Here is a 19,176-nt window from a genome sequence, read left to right on the forward strand (position 1 = left end):
GAAGCAGAGGGAAAGGTGCTGAGTCTGGAGATTATAGGAGTTGTTCTGTGGCTCTGGTTATGTTAAAGGTCAGGATTAAACAAGACCAGTGCTCCTCTCTCCAAACATGACCCCTCTTCACTCTACATCTCTCTTATCCTGTTCAGTCCTTTTTTTCCAGCTTCTTTTAAAACTCACGTTGAATCTTTTTCTCTCCTGGTTTGCAGACACCATTATTGGTCCAGAGATCTTCGGGGATGTGACCAACTTCAGCACCTTCCTGCTGGACCCATCATCAGGCATGCTTGTCCTGGGTGCCAGGGATGCCATACTAGCTGTAGACACCAACAACATGAGCAAACCACCAAAAAAGGTGACACACCTGTGTACATGTGTAAATATCCGTGTGTTTGGAGCTACGAATGGAATAAGAAAAACATTTATGTGAATATCACCTAAATACAATCAGATGGTACAAAAAGAAATGTGACTAAATTAGGTTTTCAAATCATCTCTAGAACCTTTCAAAGAAGCGTTTGCTGCTCATTCTTCACGGCCAACCAACAGAGCTCACATTTCTAGGAGGTGTAACCAGTGTTGGGCCTCTTACGTTAAAAAAGTAATTAGTTAAAGTTACAAATGACTTTTTCCAAAACGTAATTGAGTTAGTAACTTATTACAAAAGTAATTAGTTACCTAGCAAAGTAACTGTGATGTTATTTTTATGTTCTATAACACAGTTAATTGTATAACATTCATAATGTGAAGAGAACTGAATGATATCTAGAATGAAGACTTCAGATAAATGAAAAGTTCATCCAGTAGGAAGTTCTAATGGATATCTGGAATGTTCGTTTCTACTACAATGGAAGTCTAGATATCTGGAACACACATCCAGTCTGCCTGATGAATGTTAAAAAGACCACTGTAGGTTTTTAGGAATCCTGAGACATCTCACGCCGTTGTTATTATGAATATCCTTAATTATAATGTTTACTAGTAACAACACAGCTGTTGATGTCTTCATTAAATTATCACGAAGAGAACATTTCAGATTGCATAAAGGACAGAAAGCTTAACTAATACAAGTAGCACTGATTATGGACATGTTCTGTCTCCATTCTTATCTTGCAGATTGTTTGGGATGTCCCGGAGGACAAGAGGAAGTCCTGTGTGGGGAAGGGAAAGACAGAGGTGAGCCTTTTTTTCCTGTCTCTTTCAGCCCTGATCTCAGTGATTTATAACACACTAAGATCACAGCAAAGAGACATAATAACCACCACAAGCTCAGAGCATGATTTCCAGTGACTCATTTTGGTTACGGTTTTGTTGTCTCATCGTAATTCTTCTGCCATCCAGGAAGGTCCTGTATGAACCATTAAAATTATGCAGCAATCAAATCCTGCATGTGCCTATCTAGGAATTAGTCAAGCCTTAGTTTATTGTGAATCAGGAACTGCACAACTAGAAGTAGTTCTGATTAACTTCTGAGGTTTATCAATCCAAATCTTTTTCTGACATGATGTTTTGGGGTAAACTTCCAAACATTACAATTAGTATGGAAACAGAGTAACTTGAACAAAAGCTACCCAACATTATTGGCTAGGAGCAACTTTTTCTTCTTAGTCTGGTGGTGTTTTAAAGCTCTACACAGCAGTGATCCAAAACTCCCTCCCCTAGAGCCAGTATCCAGCATGTTTTAGTTGTTTCTCTAATCAACACACCTGATTCTACTGTCCAGAAGCTCATCAAGCTCTGCAGATGCCTGTTAATCCCCTGCTGACTAAAATCAGGTGTGTTAAAGCAGAGAAAACTGTAAAAATACTGGATACCGGCCCTTAGGTAAGGGAGTTGAAGATCGCTGATATACGGAATATAAAGTATGTACGTTAAAAACTGTCCTGTGAGCAATTCACACTTTTGGGCATGTGAAACATCCCTCAGGTATATTGAGACAACAGAGACCCTCTAGAGCAGGTATGTCCAAAGTGTGGCCCAGGTACTATTTACACATTTACATTTCTAGAATGATGAACTGTGTCTCTCCAGGATTATTTTTTACTTAAATCATTAATTTTTTAAATTTTTATTTAGAGTTTTCTACCAATTTTTGGGACAAATTCTAAGGAGTAAAAAAAAATAACTGTAGAGATTTATTCTAGGGATGTGTATTGGTGAAATTCTGGCGATACATTATGTATTACGATACAGGGGAGACTATATGATACATCATGACATATTGCGATACATTCAGATAGACAATATTAGTGATTTCTTAGACTGAATTTATTGTAGGAAAATTCAATAAACAGTCTTAACTGATACGTACCATGTTTAAAATGAGGTATCTGAACCATAATAGAGCAATTTACATTTCAGTGGTGGTGGTGGTGGTGGGGGGGGGGGGGGGGGGGGGATTGCACACTGCTGCCAACCAGTGGTCGGCGTTTGAATTGCACCAAAAGAAAAAATACACACTAATGTTTGCATGTAAATTCTTCCAAAAATTTGGTACACGGCTGTTGAATATTGATATAATATTGCAGGAAGAATATTGCAATATATTGCAATATCGATGTTTTCTTACTATAAACTTACTTATTAGATTATTCTAGTTGGCATTGATGAAACTCTTATACTTTACCATGCTTGTTCTCCACATTCTGTTTGAATTGGTACACCTCCTTCAATCAAAAGTAAATATCTTCAAGTAAATACAATTGACCAATTGCCTTTTTACTGAATTAACTGAGATTCAAAACTCAAAGTAATTCTCTAGCAGGAGTCTCAACTTCTTTATGGAGGTAAAAATAAATACAATTCCTTAAACAAGATGTGTTGCTATGAAACAATCTGGAATCTAATTCACCAATATCTTTCTTTTGCTTGTGAGAGCTGTTGGGTATCGGAAGGAACGCTCTGGGAATAAAGCCAACCCTCATCAGGGGTGTGAGTGTGAGACGGTCTGTATATGAAGACGTAGATGTCCTGTAACTGTCTATGGAAAGTGATTAAATAGAGCGTACTGTACAGTGAAGCAGCACATCTCATGTGACGAGTGAACAAGCGTCAGTCTCTAGTTGCTGAGCTGGTTTAAAACAGCAGAAACATCTCAAACTATGTGCAGAAGGTCCATTTTAACATACGTATAGTTCAGGCGCATTATCAACACAGATATATATTTTTTACTGAATGAAGAACTGTGGAGTCGACTGACTTCTAAAGGCAGTAAAATGAAGGCTTGACTTTGGTTCTTCTGTGAAAACACTGATTAAAAGATTAGGTCTAAATCAGAGGGAATAATAACACTGAAGGAAGGACGTGAAGGAGCAAAAGACTGTAGACCTAACAAAACACCGCCTGTGTGTCTGTGTGTTCAGCTGTCTCTGGGACAGACAGCATGAGGCCAGGGGAGCAAGAATCTTTAGTAAAAATAAGGATATCACAAAACTTTGAGATGTTTTTAGGGCTTAAAGTGAGAATGTTATTCTCAGATGGCACCATCTAGAGGTGGGAAAATGTATAACACCCTTCTCTACTTCCGTAATTCTGACTATTGTTCGTGAACGCATAGCTCTAGTTAGCCAACAGAGCTAAAACCCATTATTATCACATTAAGCTGTTTACTCATACATACACACACGCATATATATATATATATATATGTGTGTGTGTATATATATATATATATATATATATATATACACACACACACACGCATATATGTGTGTGTATATTTATAATATATATATATACACACACATATATGTGTGTGTGTGTGTGTGTGTGTATATATATATATGTATATATATATATATATATATATATATATACACACACACACACACGCATATATGTGTGTGTATATATATATAATATATATATATATATATATATATATATATATATATATATATATATACACACACACACGCATATATGTGTGTGTATATATATATAATATATATATACACACACACATCTGATTCACATGAGTATGCAGATGTGTAACACTCTTGGATAATGCGCTACGGGATGGGGAATGGGCTTAGCACAAAAATAATTAAAATATTTCCTACTTTATATCACAGAACAGATGAAGCTTTTACACATACGTTTTGGAAAGAGTTTAGCAGTCTTTTTTATACATTTTTGTGTCTTACGACCCACATTTTTTCTTTATAACTGTAATTTGGCAATAAAACACCATATTGTCTTCGTTTTTTTGTTAAGAATGTTAAACTACATAAAACCAACATCGGATTGTTAAAAAGCACAACAGGTCTTTAACGTGAATTTTTAAACATGAATTTACATAATTAGCAGCCATGTCCGTTTGTATATATTTGGGATTCCTCTGTATATTTCGTGAGTTCTCACGTAAATAAATCCATTCATTCATTAAAAATGTTGCTTGCTATTTATTCACAGTTTTTTTTTGCCCCAGTTAATCAAAATCAGTTTTCTATGGCAATATTACATATTTTCTCCAAAAATGTTTGTTTTTGGACTACAGGACTTCAACCGCAAATTTGTTTGGACAATCAAAATCTTCAGTGTCAACATGCTAACGTTACTTTTACGAATGTGGTATCGTAACTTTAGAATGTCCTGCCTTCAGCCAATCATGTAGTGTGACGTCATCGGCGGGCGCAGGTTCCCAAGCCGATCTGGCACCCGAGCAGATCTGGTACCGACACGGGATTGCTGGATTAATTGCTGTTCATGCCACCAATTCAAACTATTGCTTCCATAAAAAGAGGGCAGGCATGTCAGGAAAATGTATTTTCCACTTGTCCAGTACTAAGATTCAGATAATGCTGCATGTACAAAGAATTTGTCTAAAATACAGTAATGTAGACTTTAGGGACAAAACAGGACAGGTTTGGCTCAATACCAACACAAACAAGTTAACAGTTAAAATAATGATCATTGGTGTCATTAATAATCTTTGTTTGTACAGAAATGAGTTTTAATTTGAGGAGAACATTAAGATCCAGTAGGATTTGAGGTCATTATAGAATTTAATTCAATCAGAAATAATAAATTAAACCTGTTAGACTACTCTCTGCTGTGTCTCAGAAGAATAAGACTTTGGTGATTTTCATAAGAGAAATGGAGTCTAATCCTAAGCTGATCCCACTGCTTGCTGTGAATCCCAAACAGTGGTACCAGTGAGGCAGTAAGGAGAGGTGCTGGTAGGGGGTGGGGGGCTGGTGCAGGTGACAGGATCTGGCTATGAGAGTGCATCGGTTCTTTGGGGAGGTGGTGAGTCAGATCTGGAGCTCATCCAGGAAAACCAGGCGATGCTAAACACACACAAGGTTAAAGATAAATCACCTGCATCATAGTTTCATGGGGAAAGCGGGAGGGTGAGGTGGTGGTTTTTCATCTAGCTTAAAGAGAAGAGAGGGAAAATATTACCAAATGTGTACAGAATACTCTCATGCTTCATGTCTGAGGGTAGTAGTGAATACGACCGCTGTCTGTTGGTTAGCTGTGGGGATCTCAAGTGTCACGTGGGGGGGGGGGGGGGGGGGGGGTCAAATTTCCAGTGAGAGTCATTGGTGACTTGTCTCCTTTTCTTAGATCCTCATGTGGTTCATAAAGGAAATCTAACACATTTTTATTCAAACTTTAAAAATAAACATCAACATTTTTGAATTAAATTGAAACAGACTTTGTGAGAGATCAAAAGAAATCCACCTTTTTAAATTACTGTTTGACTACTTCATAGTTTATTAAGAATCATATTAGTCAACTATTAATAATCACCAAACAGTGCATAAAACTGAAACACAGAAAAAAAAATTTACTTCCCAAATTTTAAAATTGAAATAGGAAGTAGAACCTCCTCTTGCTTCAACTTTATTTCTGCAACTTTGTCTCCCCCTACAGGTGGACTGCAAAAACTACATCCGCCTGCTGGAATTCCTGGGAAATGATCAAATCTATGTGTGTGGCACCTATGCTTTCGACCCCCAGTGTGCATTCCTGGTTAGTGTTTTATTTTATTTTTGTTTACTAATTGGTGTGATTAATTGTCATAGGCGAACAGCAAATATAGGCTCCTTTAGGTCACTTGCATATTAATCAGCATCTATCTTTATGACTACTTGAAAAGTTCACTGAATACAATATTACTTTTTTTAAATACTTCTGATTCATTTAAACATCTGCCAATAATGTCCTATTTCTTACAGCACAAACCTGAAGACATAAAGTAAATTAAAATTAATCTGTGTATATTTTTTACATGGATTATAGTTTTTTCTAGTTATTCCTGCAAACAGGTGTATTAAAATAAAATGTGTATAAATGGCCGTATAAATTGTGTTTATGTATTCATGTAAAAATGGTGGTTGAGAAGGTCGCTCTTTGCTGTGTTCCAACCCAATTAAACTGGGAAAAAATCTGCAGGAAGAGCTCATATTTCTCTGTTAATCTGACTTCATATTCATTTTAAGGCAAAATATTTTGCATCGAATTAGCCAGATTTTAAAAAGAAACTACCTTTTGAGATTTTCAAGGCAACAACAGCATTTTCATGGTGCAGCCCCTGATGAAAGAAGTTCTATTCCCCCCCCCCCAGTGGCTGGCTGCAATACATTTTATGCCCCGCCCCCTCCCTATTACCCAATAGGAGGTTTTTACATCACACCTGATGTAATCCCATAAAGAGTAGGACAACAATAGAGATTGAGAGCTTAGCATTTCCATACCTGAGAAACACCCCCTGAAATATTTGGGATCAGATCAGGAAAGGTCAAGATGTCTACTAAGGTTTGTATCTTTTTTATTTTTTTTATGTTTCACATCATGAAGAGTTTAGGCTCAATAGAGAAAAATAAGGGTTGATTGTTTTGACACTTTAAGCAACACTTCCCTAAAGACCTCATAAAAGGGTCAAACTAAAGGCTTGCCTAGATGAAGGTCAGTGTGAGATCTAGTGTCCTCCAAAGGAATACAGTCGCCTATATGTTTTAGCTCTGAGCTGTACCTTTCTTATCCTCTGCTGTCCTACAGAACATACCTTCCTTCAGTTTAGAGAAACTTGAAAATGGAGGGGTAAAAATGGAGACGGGGAAGGGCAAATGCCCCTTTGAGCCCAGTCAGCATCACACAGCAGTTATGGCAGGTAAGTTCACCTGGGTGGTTTAACTGTCCCATTAACTCTTTTTCAGCGTGTTAATTGATGAACTGCCTTCCTCTCTCATCCAGACGGCGTTCTCTACACGGCCGCCACCAGTAACTTCCTGGGAACGCTCTTTGACATTTCCCGGGCGATGGGACCTGAGCAGGAGCGCATCCGAACTGAACAATCCATCAACTGGCTCAATGGTGAGATACTCGGGTTCCAACTTGATGAAACATTTTCTGTTATTGTCACACCTTCCTACAGGTAGCAAGCTTTTTGTTTGCTTTCATTCAGACCCAAAGTTTGTCAGCTCTGCCTTCATAGAGCAGCCTCCAGACAACAACCCAACAGGAGACGATGACAAGATCTACTTCTTCTTCACTGAGATGGCCAAAGAGTATGATATGTACATCAAAGTTCCAAGAGTTGCACGAGTCTGCAAGGTAGACCATCGCTTTGATCCCTGGTTTAGTACGTTTCCTTGACTGGACCAAACTCATGTAGGACTTGTGTTTGTAGTCCGACGTAGGCGGGATGAAGACGTTGCAGCGCCGTTGGACCACTTTTCTGAAGGCCCAGTTGGTGTGTGAGGACAAACCTAGCAGTCAGCGCTACAACATCCTCACTGATGTTTTCACCATTCAACACACTCCAGGCGATCCCAGCAGCACACACTTCTACGGGCTCTTCACCTCTCAGTGGTGAGCTGAGCACAGTTCAGGAGAAATCAAAGAAAGTAAAATAATTTCAAAACTCGATTTGTTTTTTTTGCTGTTGTTGTTTTTGATCAGGGAGCCTGAAGACTTGTCGGCCGTGTGTGTTTTCAGTCTCTCTGAAATCAGCAAAGTGATGAACGGCCCCTTTAGAGAACTGAAGAAGACCTGTGAGAACTGGATTAATCCTGAACCTGTTCCCACACCGAGACCTGGCCAGGTATTAAACTATACCACCAAATGAACTGTTTCTTTTTATGTTTTTCATAAATGAAAAATAACTCCTATTTTCCCTTTTAGTGTTTGACCAGAGCATTGAAGGATGAAGGATTTGAGTCCTCCTTGAAGCTGCCTGACAAGGTGCTGACATTTGTGAGGGACCACCCTCTGATGGAGAACAGTGTCACTGCAGCCCCCTTGCTGGTCCGGAAGGGACTCCGATACACCAAGCTGGCTGTAATGCTGACAGGAAATGGAGGGAATCAGAGAAAAGCAGTTCTCCATCTTGGAACTGGTGAGGAGTGAAGAATTCATTAAAGAAGATGGCAAAAGGAGAATAGAAATTTAATATTATTTTTAAAAATGTTGAGTTTCTGAAAGTTCTATGAAGTACTTCTCTTATAGACAGCTTTTTTACCTTAATGGATCCATATGGAGTATCGTAAACCTGCCGTAGCCCGTCCTATACATGTTTACTGCCATCTACTGGAGGATCTACAGGTGGCAAGGACAAATTTAATTTCTTTATTACTATTATAGAATAGAGTAGAATAGACTTTATTGTTCCCACAATGGGGACATGTTACAGTAGCACCAACACTTAAGATAATCATTTTAAGAAAAATAACAAAGGTACATGCTTATGCACATAGGCAGTGAGCTATTGTCGTAACCTTTGATCACTAAAAACCACAAATAAAAAGAAAAGAGAGACAGACATAAAATGTAAATCTGATATTGCTCAGGTATTGAACACATACTGAGTATTGCATTGGCGGTATTGTGTACCAGCATAATGCCAGTAACACGTTTACATACTTGGGATGTCTCGAACAACTAAAACACAATAAAACAGCTATATAGTAAAATGCAGAAATACAACATTTAAAATGCATTAAAAGATTTTAAAAGCCATAACAAAAGTGATCAGAAAATTAAAACGAGTACAAAAGCCAAGAACTAGACCTAAGATAAACCTTCAGCCCAGCTGTAAAAATGGGCAGCGATGTGGACTGTTTTAGTTCTACTGGTAGTTCGCTCCAAAGCCGAGGACCCAGAACTGAACCCGTGGAACCACCAGGAGGTGCGTGATTCCTCAGGTGCAGCTTATTAATGAAATTAGTTTAAAAACTTTAACTTGAGTTACTTGCAAAATATATATTTTAGCTTAATAATTTTCAATGGTAAAGGCTAATTATCGGTTTGGGACTCGAAATTGGATCGGATGTGTTATAAAATGGCACAATTAGCTTTTTGTTTTCTACACTGCAGCAACACGCACACAACTTACACGCACGCACGCACACACACATATAGAGTGTACACGATAAGTAGCCTAAGGCATTTCATTGCACAATCGCATCCACAATCAAAACACTGTTGGGCTTGTCTTATTATTATTATTATTATTATTATTATTATTATTGTTATTTATACTTTATCATTATCAGCATTGATATCTTTATATTAATATTGTAAAAATATGATCATTATTTTTATTATTGCTACTATTATTTATTATTAATATTGCAAATGATAATAATGATTATAATGATACCCTTATTATTTACTCTCTATTATTTACTATCAGATTAATGTATGTGTTTAATTACTTATTTTATCTCTATACATGAAGGCGTCATATTATAGCTACTCACACACATTTATGGGTGCACTAAGGTTTGTCTCATGGAACGTACATGGAGCTGGCTCCAGAGAGGAGATTAAACATTTTTGATCAGTTAAAAAGAGTGCAAGCAGACGTAATATTGCTACGAGACCCATAAATCTGCCACATCTGCAGATGAACTTAAAAAATCTGAGTTTCCCAGCATATTCTTTGCCTGCTATAACTCTAGGCAAAGAGGTGTAGCTATTTTAATACACAAAAACATCAATTTCACAGTATTGGACACAGTTTCAGATGCAGAGGGTAGATTTATAATACTAAAAATATCTGTACAGAACCAAAGCTTATGTATCATCAGCATATATTGTCCAAATATTTATGACCCTTCATTCTTTCATAATTTTTTCTCTGTACTTTCCAAACACTTGGACTGTCCACTTATACTTGGAGGCGATTTTAAATTTTGGATGGATACTTTAACAGACAGGCTCAGTACAGCTGGGACTCAGCGCAATTGGCAATCCACTAACAAAGTTAAACAGTACATGAGTGATTATGGGCTTTGTGATGCATGGCAACCTCTTCATCCTAACTATAGAGAGTATACGTTTTTCTCACATGTCCATCACTCTCATTCATGTTTGGATTATTTTCTACTCAGCAGCTGATTGTTGGCTGACATTTCAGACACTTGAGATACACCCCATAGTTATCAGCGACCATGCTCCGGTTTCTTTAACTCTGGTAAACCATAAGACAATCCCACCAAGCAAAAACTGGAAGTTTAATACATCACTGCTTAAAGATGAAGGTTTTATAGAATTGTTTAAAAAGGAGTAGGCTTTATATTTAGAACATAATGGCCTGCCTGGAACATCAGCAACTGTTCTCTGAGAGGCAGGGAAGGCAGTGATGAGAGGTAAAATAATCTCTTTCTCATCACATAAGAAAATAACAGAAAACAAATGTATTCAGGAGTTAGAAGAAATCATTAAGTCTTTAGAGGCATCCACAGAAGAAGAGTTACTGAGCAGATTATGTAAAGCTAAATTAGAACTTCATGGAATTATTGACAAAAAGACACAATTTTTAGCACAAAGACTACAAATAGAAAACTTTGAACATAGTAATAAGTCAGGTACATTTTTAGCTAACCAGTTAAGAATAAATGGAGAAAACTACCATATCTGCTGTTAAAGACTCAACCGGGAATATAGTTTATGATCCTGAAAGAATAAACAACACTTTCAGAGACTTTTACCAAACTTGTACTCACCACAGATAAGTTCCTTGACATGATAACACTTCCTAAATTATCAGACAGCCAAGCTACAGTCCTGGATTCACCACTAACATCAGCTGAGCTCCAGGAAGCCCTTAAATCCATGCCTAATAGGAAAGTTCCAGGTCCATACAGGTTCCCAGAAGAGTTCTACAAAGAATTCTGGATCATTCTGGCTTCAACATTCTTCAGAATGGTGAGGGAAATCGAAGGTTGGCAGATTTCAGCCAAACATGAATTCAGCCAATATTAGTCTTTTATTAAAACCAGGCAAAGACCCTGTATTTCCTACCAGCTATCGCCCAATTTCTCTTATTAATGTTGATCTCAAAATAAAGAGACGGTAACCCCCTTTATAATACACTCTGACCAAACTGGTTTCATTAAGGGTAGACAGTCATCCACAAACTCACGTAGATTACTTAATTTGTTAGATTTCTCTTGCAGTAGAAACATATAAACTAGTATATTATCCGTAGATGCAGAAAAGGCCTTTAATAGAGTTAACTGGAAGTTCTTATTAGCAATTTTACATAAATTTGGTTTTGGGAACTTCTTCATAAACTGGCTACAAACATTATACAATTCACCAACAGCACGTGTCAGGACAAATGACCAAATATCAGCTAGCTTCTGTCTTCAGAGGGGGACCATGCAGGGATGCCCACTCTCCCCCTCACTTTTTGCTATCTTTATCGAACCACTAGCAGCAGCAATTAGGCAAACAACAGATATTAAAGGCATACAGTGTAAGAAAATAGAACATAAGATCAGTCTTTATACAGATGATGTTTTACTCTTTCTCCAGAATTCTCAATCCTCTCTTTCCCATTCAGTAGAACTGATACTCTTTTTCAAGAGTTTCAGATTACTCAATAAACTAGTTAAAATCCACAGTTCTACCAATTAATTTCTCTTTTGTCAATTTACTTAATACACAATTGGAGTCAGGGAATATCACATACCTAGGAATTAATGTCTGTCCGAAGTTGGCAGATCTAACCAAACTAAACTACATCCCACTTTTAAAGAAGGTGGAAGATGATCTTGCAAGATGGAAATCCTTACCAGTATCACTCATGGGGAGGGTTGCTACAGTTAAAATGATGGTCTTACCCAGAATAAATTACTTATTCCCAATGATCCCAAACAAGCCACCAGCTGACTAGTTTAGATCTCTGGACTCCTCAATCACAAAATTCCTTTGGCTAGATAAACCTCCACGAATTAGCTTAAAAACACTTCAGAAGACCAAAGAGGAGGACTGGATCTACCCAACTTTTGTCATTATTTCTTAGCCAACAGGCTGCAATATATACTAAGATGGTTGCAAGATAACCCACTAGATGAGTCCTGGTTAGATATGGAACAGACACTTTGCCATACGATAGAGCTTTGAGACTTACCATTTATTAGCTCAAGCATAAGCAAACGTGAAGGCTTCAAAAGTATTAATATCAGCACCTCTCTGGCAGCATGGTGGGAGTATCTAAAATTGACAGAGTCTTCACTAATACCATGCAGACACACACCTATCTTGAACAATCCTGATATTTTGCAAAATAACAAAATGACGAACCCTCCGGACTGGAAAAGTAAAGGAATCCTATACCTGGAACACATATATGAAGGATTAGACTTCATCCCATTTAACAGAATAGTCTCCCAATTTGGAATAGATAAGAATAGCTCGTTAGAATATCACCAAATTAAATATGTAGTTAAAAAAAATTAATCTCAATAAAGTAGAATTAAAAACACCACCAAGGTTATTAGACTCCTATAATCTCAACCCCCCCAAACTACTGTCTAAAGTTGATGAGACACTGTCCAAAATAGACGATAGAATAGCAATCCCTATTGAAAAATGGGAGGTGGATTTATCAGTCAGCTATGACTAGAACTTCTGGTCCCAAACTTGTTTAAAACTTTTTAAATGATCAGACACCCCAATTCACAATTAATTCAGTACAAAATCCTACACAGAGTACACTATACAGGTTATCGGATGTTCAAGATGGGGTTTGTGTCGTTTGACACGTGTACACACTGCACAAACAACATTCCTGACAATTACATTCACGCACTGTGGTCCTGTCCACTTGTCCAGCAATTTTGGTGTATAGTATGTGAAGACCTGTCAAAGTGTCTGAAATGTCATCCCAACTTCTCCCTCTCTTTGTTTGCTGGGAAACCTGGATGATGTCCCAATTGAAACATCTTTGGTTCACGTGGTTCTGACTGCCATATGCATCGCTAAGAAAACTATCCTCATGAATTGGAAAAATAGAGATACTCTTTGCATTAACCAGTATAGAAATATTTTGTTAGATCATATTACACTTGATACAGCCTCTGCTTCCACTTCAAGTCACTCTCTTTGGGCTCCTTTGATCGGTTCCATCACATAGCAATGATGGGTGGTCATTGATATTGTCCTGCGAGGTGATGTGGGTGGAGGATTTGAGTTTGGAGTATCCAGACGTTCTCTGAGGGTTGGTTCACTGGGGGTGTCTGGGGCTGCTGCCCCCTTCTGGAGGTGCTTAGGTTGCCTCGGGGGGTGGACTACTGGCGGTTGTGAGTGGGGCCCCTTGGGGGTCTTGGCGGTGGCCATGGGTTGCTGCCTGGCGGCTGCAATGGCCCTTCATTGGTCTAGGTGGGGGCCTGGGGGCTCAGGGTGTGGGGTTGGTCGGCCCCGTGTGGGGATCTGGGCAGGACCTTCGGGGTCAGGTCCTGACGTATGCTGCCGGGAAGAAGGTGGGAACATGCGGCAGTGCCTGATCTGGGCTCAGGGGCCTCGGGTAGACCTTGACTCCTCTGCTGTCCATCAAGGGGGAGGGGGATGTCCAGGAGGGGGAGGACCCAACTGTACCTGGATGTCCTATGTCGTATGTATTCTGGAAGCTGTGCAAATGCAGGGATGGGAGCAGATATTCTGCTGGGGTGGGGGTGCGTTGGTTCCCTCGAAGTCCGTGGAGCTCTGCAATGCTGCTGCTTTGGGCCCTGGCAAGATGGACTGGGGTCTCCATGCCCTGGGTGGCATTTTGACAATGGAGGTGCCTATTGGGGCCAGTGGGGGAGCTGGCTCCCTGGAGGGCTTAGGCCAACCAGCCATTCCTCCCCATCCCCACACATTTTTCTCCTACTGCTCCCTCACATCATCACACAAACATGCACATAGGACTTTGGGGGGTGGACAAGTCAGGGGGTGCGGGTATGGGCCCCATTTCCGCACTCCTGTGGCAGCCTCCCCCCCCCCCCCCCCCCCCCCCCACACACACACACCCCCAATTTTATTTGCACATTAAAAACTTCCACCAATGACATTCCACACAAACACACACAAGGAGATCTCTCAGCCTCATCCCAGGTGCCTGTTCCCACTTCCAATTTTAATCTGCACTTAAGACACAGAGGGCTGTGGGGGGAAGAGGGGTGGTGTGGTGGCATCAGCTAGCATAGGCCAGACGATGCCTGCACTGCCCACTCACCACAGCCACAAATACACCTCATCAACACGCACCAACACTGTATTGTAACCAGTACAAGTAACAACATTTTTAGATTGTTTTATGGCGAGTGTCACACACTGATAAAACCAGACTCAAGCGTTAACACAAATCTTTATTCTTGCTCAGTTCTGCTCACAGATAGAAAATCACAACTGTTCAGCATCAGACCTGCAACAGTATCCCGTCTACGTATGCCATCGCCATCGTCCTCCCCATCCTCCTCTTTAATCACAGCGTTCTCTTTGTCAGACCCTTCTTCAATCACTTGACCCAAGTTCACAAACACATTGTGTAACACACACTCTGTCAGAACAACAGCTCTGGCTCGCTCGTAGTTCCTATATCCAGATACATAAGACGTTTGAATCTGGCTTTCAGGCTGGCGGCAGACCAATCCAAAATCTGACAGTGCTCTTCCAAAGTTGTTAAAAAGTTCCTTTGGGCCACAACCTCTCTTATATGGGATTAAAATCTGTTCAGTGAGTGGGTAATCAGCTCTGGCCACAATACAGAAGCCTGAAGGTACAAGATCAGGATGCTGTTTGAGTCTATCTCCCAGAATCCTGCCTCTATCTAGATCTGAGCTTTTACTGATTCTACAGTGCAGGAACTGACATCTACGACTGCAGACCAGTTCCAGGTTTAACCAGAAGTTAGGATGAGCCTCCTTCTTTGTTTTCTTCTCCACAGGTGCTTCACTCTCAGTGTCAGGTTTCCCTGCAGGTAGACAGATAGGAATCCATGTGTGTCCCAGCACTCCCAGTATCTGAGGTACACCTTGATCTTCCTTTAGCTCATATATTCCAAGCTGACTGGAAAATGGAAAAAGTGCCAACAAAGCCTCTCTGTCTGGAAAACAGGAAAAAAAGAGGTTACAATAATAATCTGGTTTTGCATTGACAAGAAAACAAAATCCCCAGCCAACCCACCAACTGGCCATCTGATCTTCTGCTCCTGCTGCATGTTGATCCACTCACAGAAGGAGAAGATGATCCTGTGGATGTTTCCCTTTTCCAGCTGGAAGCGTTTGGACACACAGCAGTAGCTGATCTGTTCAGAGAGCAAGGACAGAGACAGGAGGACAGTGTGGGACAGAGACAAGCGAGCCCTTCCAGACATCCGAGCCTTAGATTTGGAGCTTTGCTCTGAGATGTGCTGGTGAAGCAACAACATGTCACGTGACACCAACTGAATATAAAGTATATTGTGAAAAATCCGACTCATTAAATCCCATTAAAATTTTTAAGTTCGTTAAAAAAAAAATATATATATATATATATGGCACACCCTACTGAGATAATCCAACAGACTCTTCATTTTGCATAAATATATTTATCTGAGTTAAGCAGCTTAATAAAGCAGCACAAGTCATTCCTAACGTAATGTTCAATAATGAGGACTGAAAAGTAACTTTAGAAGTTTTTAATGCCCAATAACAAAAAGGTTGCATGGGGGATTATTATTCAAGTACATTTTGGTATATTTATAATGGCTCCAAAAGTTAAAGAAATGAGAGGTGGAATTTAAATAAATACAACTCCTGGAACAGTGCAGTGGCTTGCGCTCTTGCCTTGTAGCAAGAAGGTCCTGGGTTCAAATCCTGACCTGGAGTTCACTGGTCTCTCTAAATCATTCTTAGATGTGAGCGTGGTTGTTTGTCCTGTTTGTCTCTGGGTTTCCCTGCGATTGACTGCCAACCTGTCCAGGGTCTACCTTGCCTGTTTGCCTGGAGATTGCTGGAAATAGGCACCAGCCACCCGCGGCCCTGCGTGGATGAGCAGGTACAGGAAATGGACGGATGGAACTCAAACGTGTTTTTGTTGCAGACCGTGGTGAGCTCCACCAGGTGGCAGTAGTGGACCAGAATGCCACTTTGTTGCAAGAGATTCCGCTTTTCTCCTCACAGGAGCCTGTTAACAACATAATACTACATCAGGTGAAGTCCATGATTCCACACCTCAGACACAGCAGTGTATTTACTCATGTTCAATGTCTTCCTATAATGACTCTATAAAATGTTTCCTGTGTTTCCAGGGCCGCGCTCTGGTGGGAAGCCCTCTGTCTTTGGCTGGAGTCCCGGCTGAAGGCTGCTCCCTGTATCCCAGCTGTGAGGTTTGTGCCAGAGCCAGGGGACTGGGCTGTGTGTGGAGCACAGAGGACGAAACTTGCCATGCAGCACAAGCAGAGTGAGTATCATAACAGGTAGAAGAAAAAATATGTTTAATCGTACAAAAAGACTTATTTATTGTAATAAATACAGTGAAGTGTGTGTATAGTATAATTCAATAGTATCTATATAGCTATAAACCAACCCAGTGGCCTATTGGTATGAGTGCCTGCCCTGAGATTGGGTGATCGGGGTTCAAAACTGGTCGGGTCACACCAAAGACAAAATGGGACCCAATGCCTCCGTGCTTAACACTCAGCTTTAAGGGCTTAGATTGGGGTGGTCCCCATGGTCAGATGTGAAAATGTAATTTCACCAGTGATGATGATGACTTTGGGACTTTAACTTTGACTGTAAAGACATATACATTAACATGAGAGTCAAACAAAGCTTTAAATAGAAATCAAATTCAAACAAAATCCATTTTTAACAGACTTATAAAAACACATCTCTTGTGTTTCAATGTTCGACTTTTTTATTTATAAACGAAGCCCTAATAAAGAAAAAAAACATTAAAAACAGCAGAAATTAACTTTTACCAAAAAACAAAATTTAAAAAAGGATTAAAATGAACAAAACTTTAAAGTTCTTTTTGTATCTCAGTCCTGGTCCAGGTGACATCGTGGACCAGGCTTTAAGAACATGTAATACCCATGCTGGTGAGTAAATCCAGAAGTTTTTTTTATAGTTGATATTTTTTATTGATGGAGATTGAGCGTTTTAGCTCTTGTCCTCCAGGCCGCTGCCATCCATCCATTCAGGAGCTGAGGGTCACCATGGGGTTACGTGTCCTGCTTCCATGTGTCCAGCTGTCTCCCCGTCCCTGTAGCTGGGAGTACCCCCCACACAGACACACCAGGCAACACCATTCTGACTTGGAGGTGACCGTCACAGAGGATAGCCTTGGAAAATATGTCTGCACATGCCAAGTATGGACACGTGATGAAAGTCCTTATTACTTTTTATTTGTACTACAAGTAAAAGTATTCTTTTCTGTGTCCAACAGGAGGGGGGCCCAAGCATTAGAGACCCCACCCCCTGTCGCCGAGCAGCCTACCAACTAATGCTGGAGGACCCCAGTGTTGGTGGAGTGATGGCACCAAGAGTAGGCCGCCACATCTTAGCCATCTACATCCTTTTCTTCTTCATGGGCCTGTTGTTAGGAGGGTTCCTCATCTTCTTTCTGACCCGGAAACGGGCTGGAACGGACCTGGGCCATCATGAGACAGAAAAGGGGCGAGAATTGCTCGGCTCCTCAGCCACTCCCCAGTCCCCCAGCAGTGCCAGCCTTATGTCGGACGCCTTCAGGATGACGGAAAAACCAAACGGGACCACTAGTTCAACCACGACGACGACGCTCCTCAGTAATCAGGACAATGGTGGTCACCATGGTAACAGCCACAGCAATAACGTGATTAACAGCAAGCCCAGCAATGGACATGCTCTGTATGTCAATTGCAGCACACTTAGCAGTGAGCTAAGGCTCAACTCAGAAATATTAATAGCAAATAGATTGGACGGGAGGACGGGGGAGGGGGTGATGTCGGAGAGGGAGTCGAGGGAGGGGGATGAGCTAGATGAGAGGTTGGGAGATGGGTTAAGAGATGGGATGAAAGGACTTGAGGAGGAGTTTGCCAGCTTCCCGATGTTTAAATCCCCAGCTCCGCTGGCTAAGTGTGAAGAAAACTCAATATGAAGGAAATGAGACTTTTTGAAGATTTTTTCTGCATCCAAATAAACTAAGAACCACTGGGATAAATGCTAAAGAAGGTACTGCCAAATGCTTCTGTATGGGAGCTGTGGCACCAAGAGGGCTTACAGAGGTTTATGAGAGTTTAAGAACCGTGCACGACAGAAACACACCTGTAAGTTATGGACCACTTATTGTTTGTCTCAGGTGAGCCACAGCAAAAAATAAATGCTTGGGATGTAAATATCAAATGTAAATATGAACAGAAATGTGTGGGAGAACATCTGCAGGTTGTTGTGTTATTCTGAAGTTACATGAAATCAAAGATGAAATGTCTACCAGTGTAGACGTGGAAAAGCCATATTCTGTTGTTCTGTCATCTCTCATCACTTCAGCTGATGGATCTGCTAAAGGAAAAGTGTACTTTTGTCTCTGCACCATTCTCTGTATCCGGGTGTTTGCAATGCTTGTTAGTCTTGCAAATCTGGACCTCCATCCAGCAAAGGACAGCTCAGGCCGTCCAGCTCTGCTGCTCCGGTCCTGGACCATGAAGATTGAGAGGTGTTGTCATCAGACACTGAAGGAACATGATTTCACTTTAGCAGGAATAGGATCGGGCTGTCCCTTTTCACATTGCAGTAGAAATTCAAAGATTAAGGATCGTCCATTTGATTTGTCTTTAGAATTATTGTTACCAGGACAGAAGACAAATGTCTTTCAAATGGTTTCAGTCTGAGAGAATGGACCTTTTCTAACTCAAAACCACCTGCACCTCATTTTGTGTGTTGGTCAACTTCAACATATAGTGTTTTTGCCATGTTTTGTAATAAAATATTGAACCGTTAA

At 40.3% G+C, this 19,176-nt stretch overlaps 1 protein-coding gene and 1 pseudogene across 3 annotated transcripts in view; one reads left to right on the plus strand and one right to left on the minus strand.

Annotated features, from left to right (window-relative positions):
• sema4f (sema domain, immunoglobulin domain (Ig), transmembrane domain (TM) and short cytoplasmic domain, (semaphorin) 4F) overlaps positions 1-19,176 on the plus strand; it is an 85,091-nt gene extending 65,915 nt beyond the window's left edge. For all 3 annotated transcript variants that reach the window (XM_015974369.3, XM_054747423.2, XM_054747422.2), the window contains exons 2-15: positions 207-352; positions 1,114-1,173; positions 5,878-5,976; positions 7,006-7,117; positions 7,201-7,320; positions 7,412-7,560; positions 7,637-7,818; positions 7,909-8,050; positions 8,131-8,344; positions 16,300-16,409; positions 16,508-16,659; positions 17,244-17,299; positions 17,379-17,569; positions 17,647-19,176. In XM_015974369.3, the coding sequence (XP_015829855.3) occupies positions 207-352; positions 1,114-1,173; positions 5,878-5,976; positions 7,006-7,117; positions 7,201-7,320; positions 7,412-7,560; positions 7,637-7,818; positions 7,909-8,050; positions 8,131-8,344; positions 16,300-16,409; positions 16,508-16,659; positions 17,244-17,299; positions 17,379-17,569; positions 17,647-18,336 (2,423 nt within the window). In that variant the 3' untranslated portion in view covers positions 18,337-19,176. The remainder of the gene's footprint in view (positions 1-206; positions 353-1,113; positions 1,174-5,877; positions 5,977-7,005; positions 7,118-7,200; positions 7,321-7,411; positions 7,561-7,636; positions 7,819-7,908; positions 8,051-8,130; positions 8,345-16,299; positions 16,410-16,507; positions 16,660-17,243; positions 17,300-17,378; positions 17,570-17,646) is intronic.
• On the minus strand, positions 14,478-15,790 carry LOC139066306 (uncharacterized; annotated as a pseudogene).

The sequence above is a fragment of the Nothobranchius furzeri genome, chromosome 2 (assembly GCF_043380555.1).
Source record: "Nothobranchius furzeri strain GRZ-AD chromosome 2, NfurGRZ-RIMD1, whole genome shotgun sequence".
In the NCBI taxonomy this organism is placed as follows: domain Eukaryota; kingdom Metazoa; phylum Chordata; class Actinopteri; order Cyprinodontiformes; family Nothobranchiidae; genus Nothobranchius; species Nothobranchius furzeri.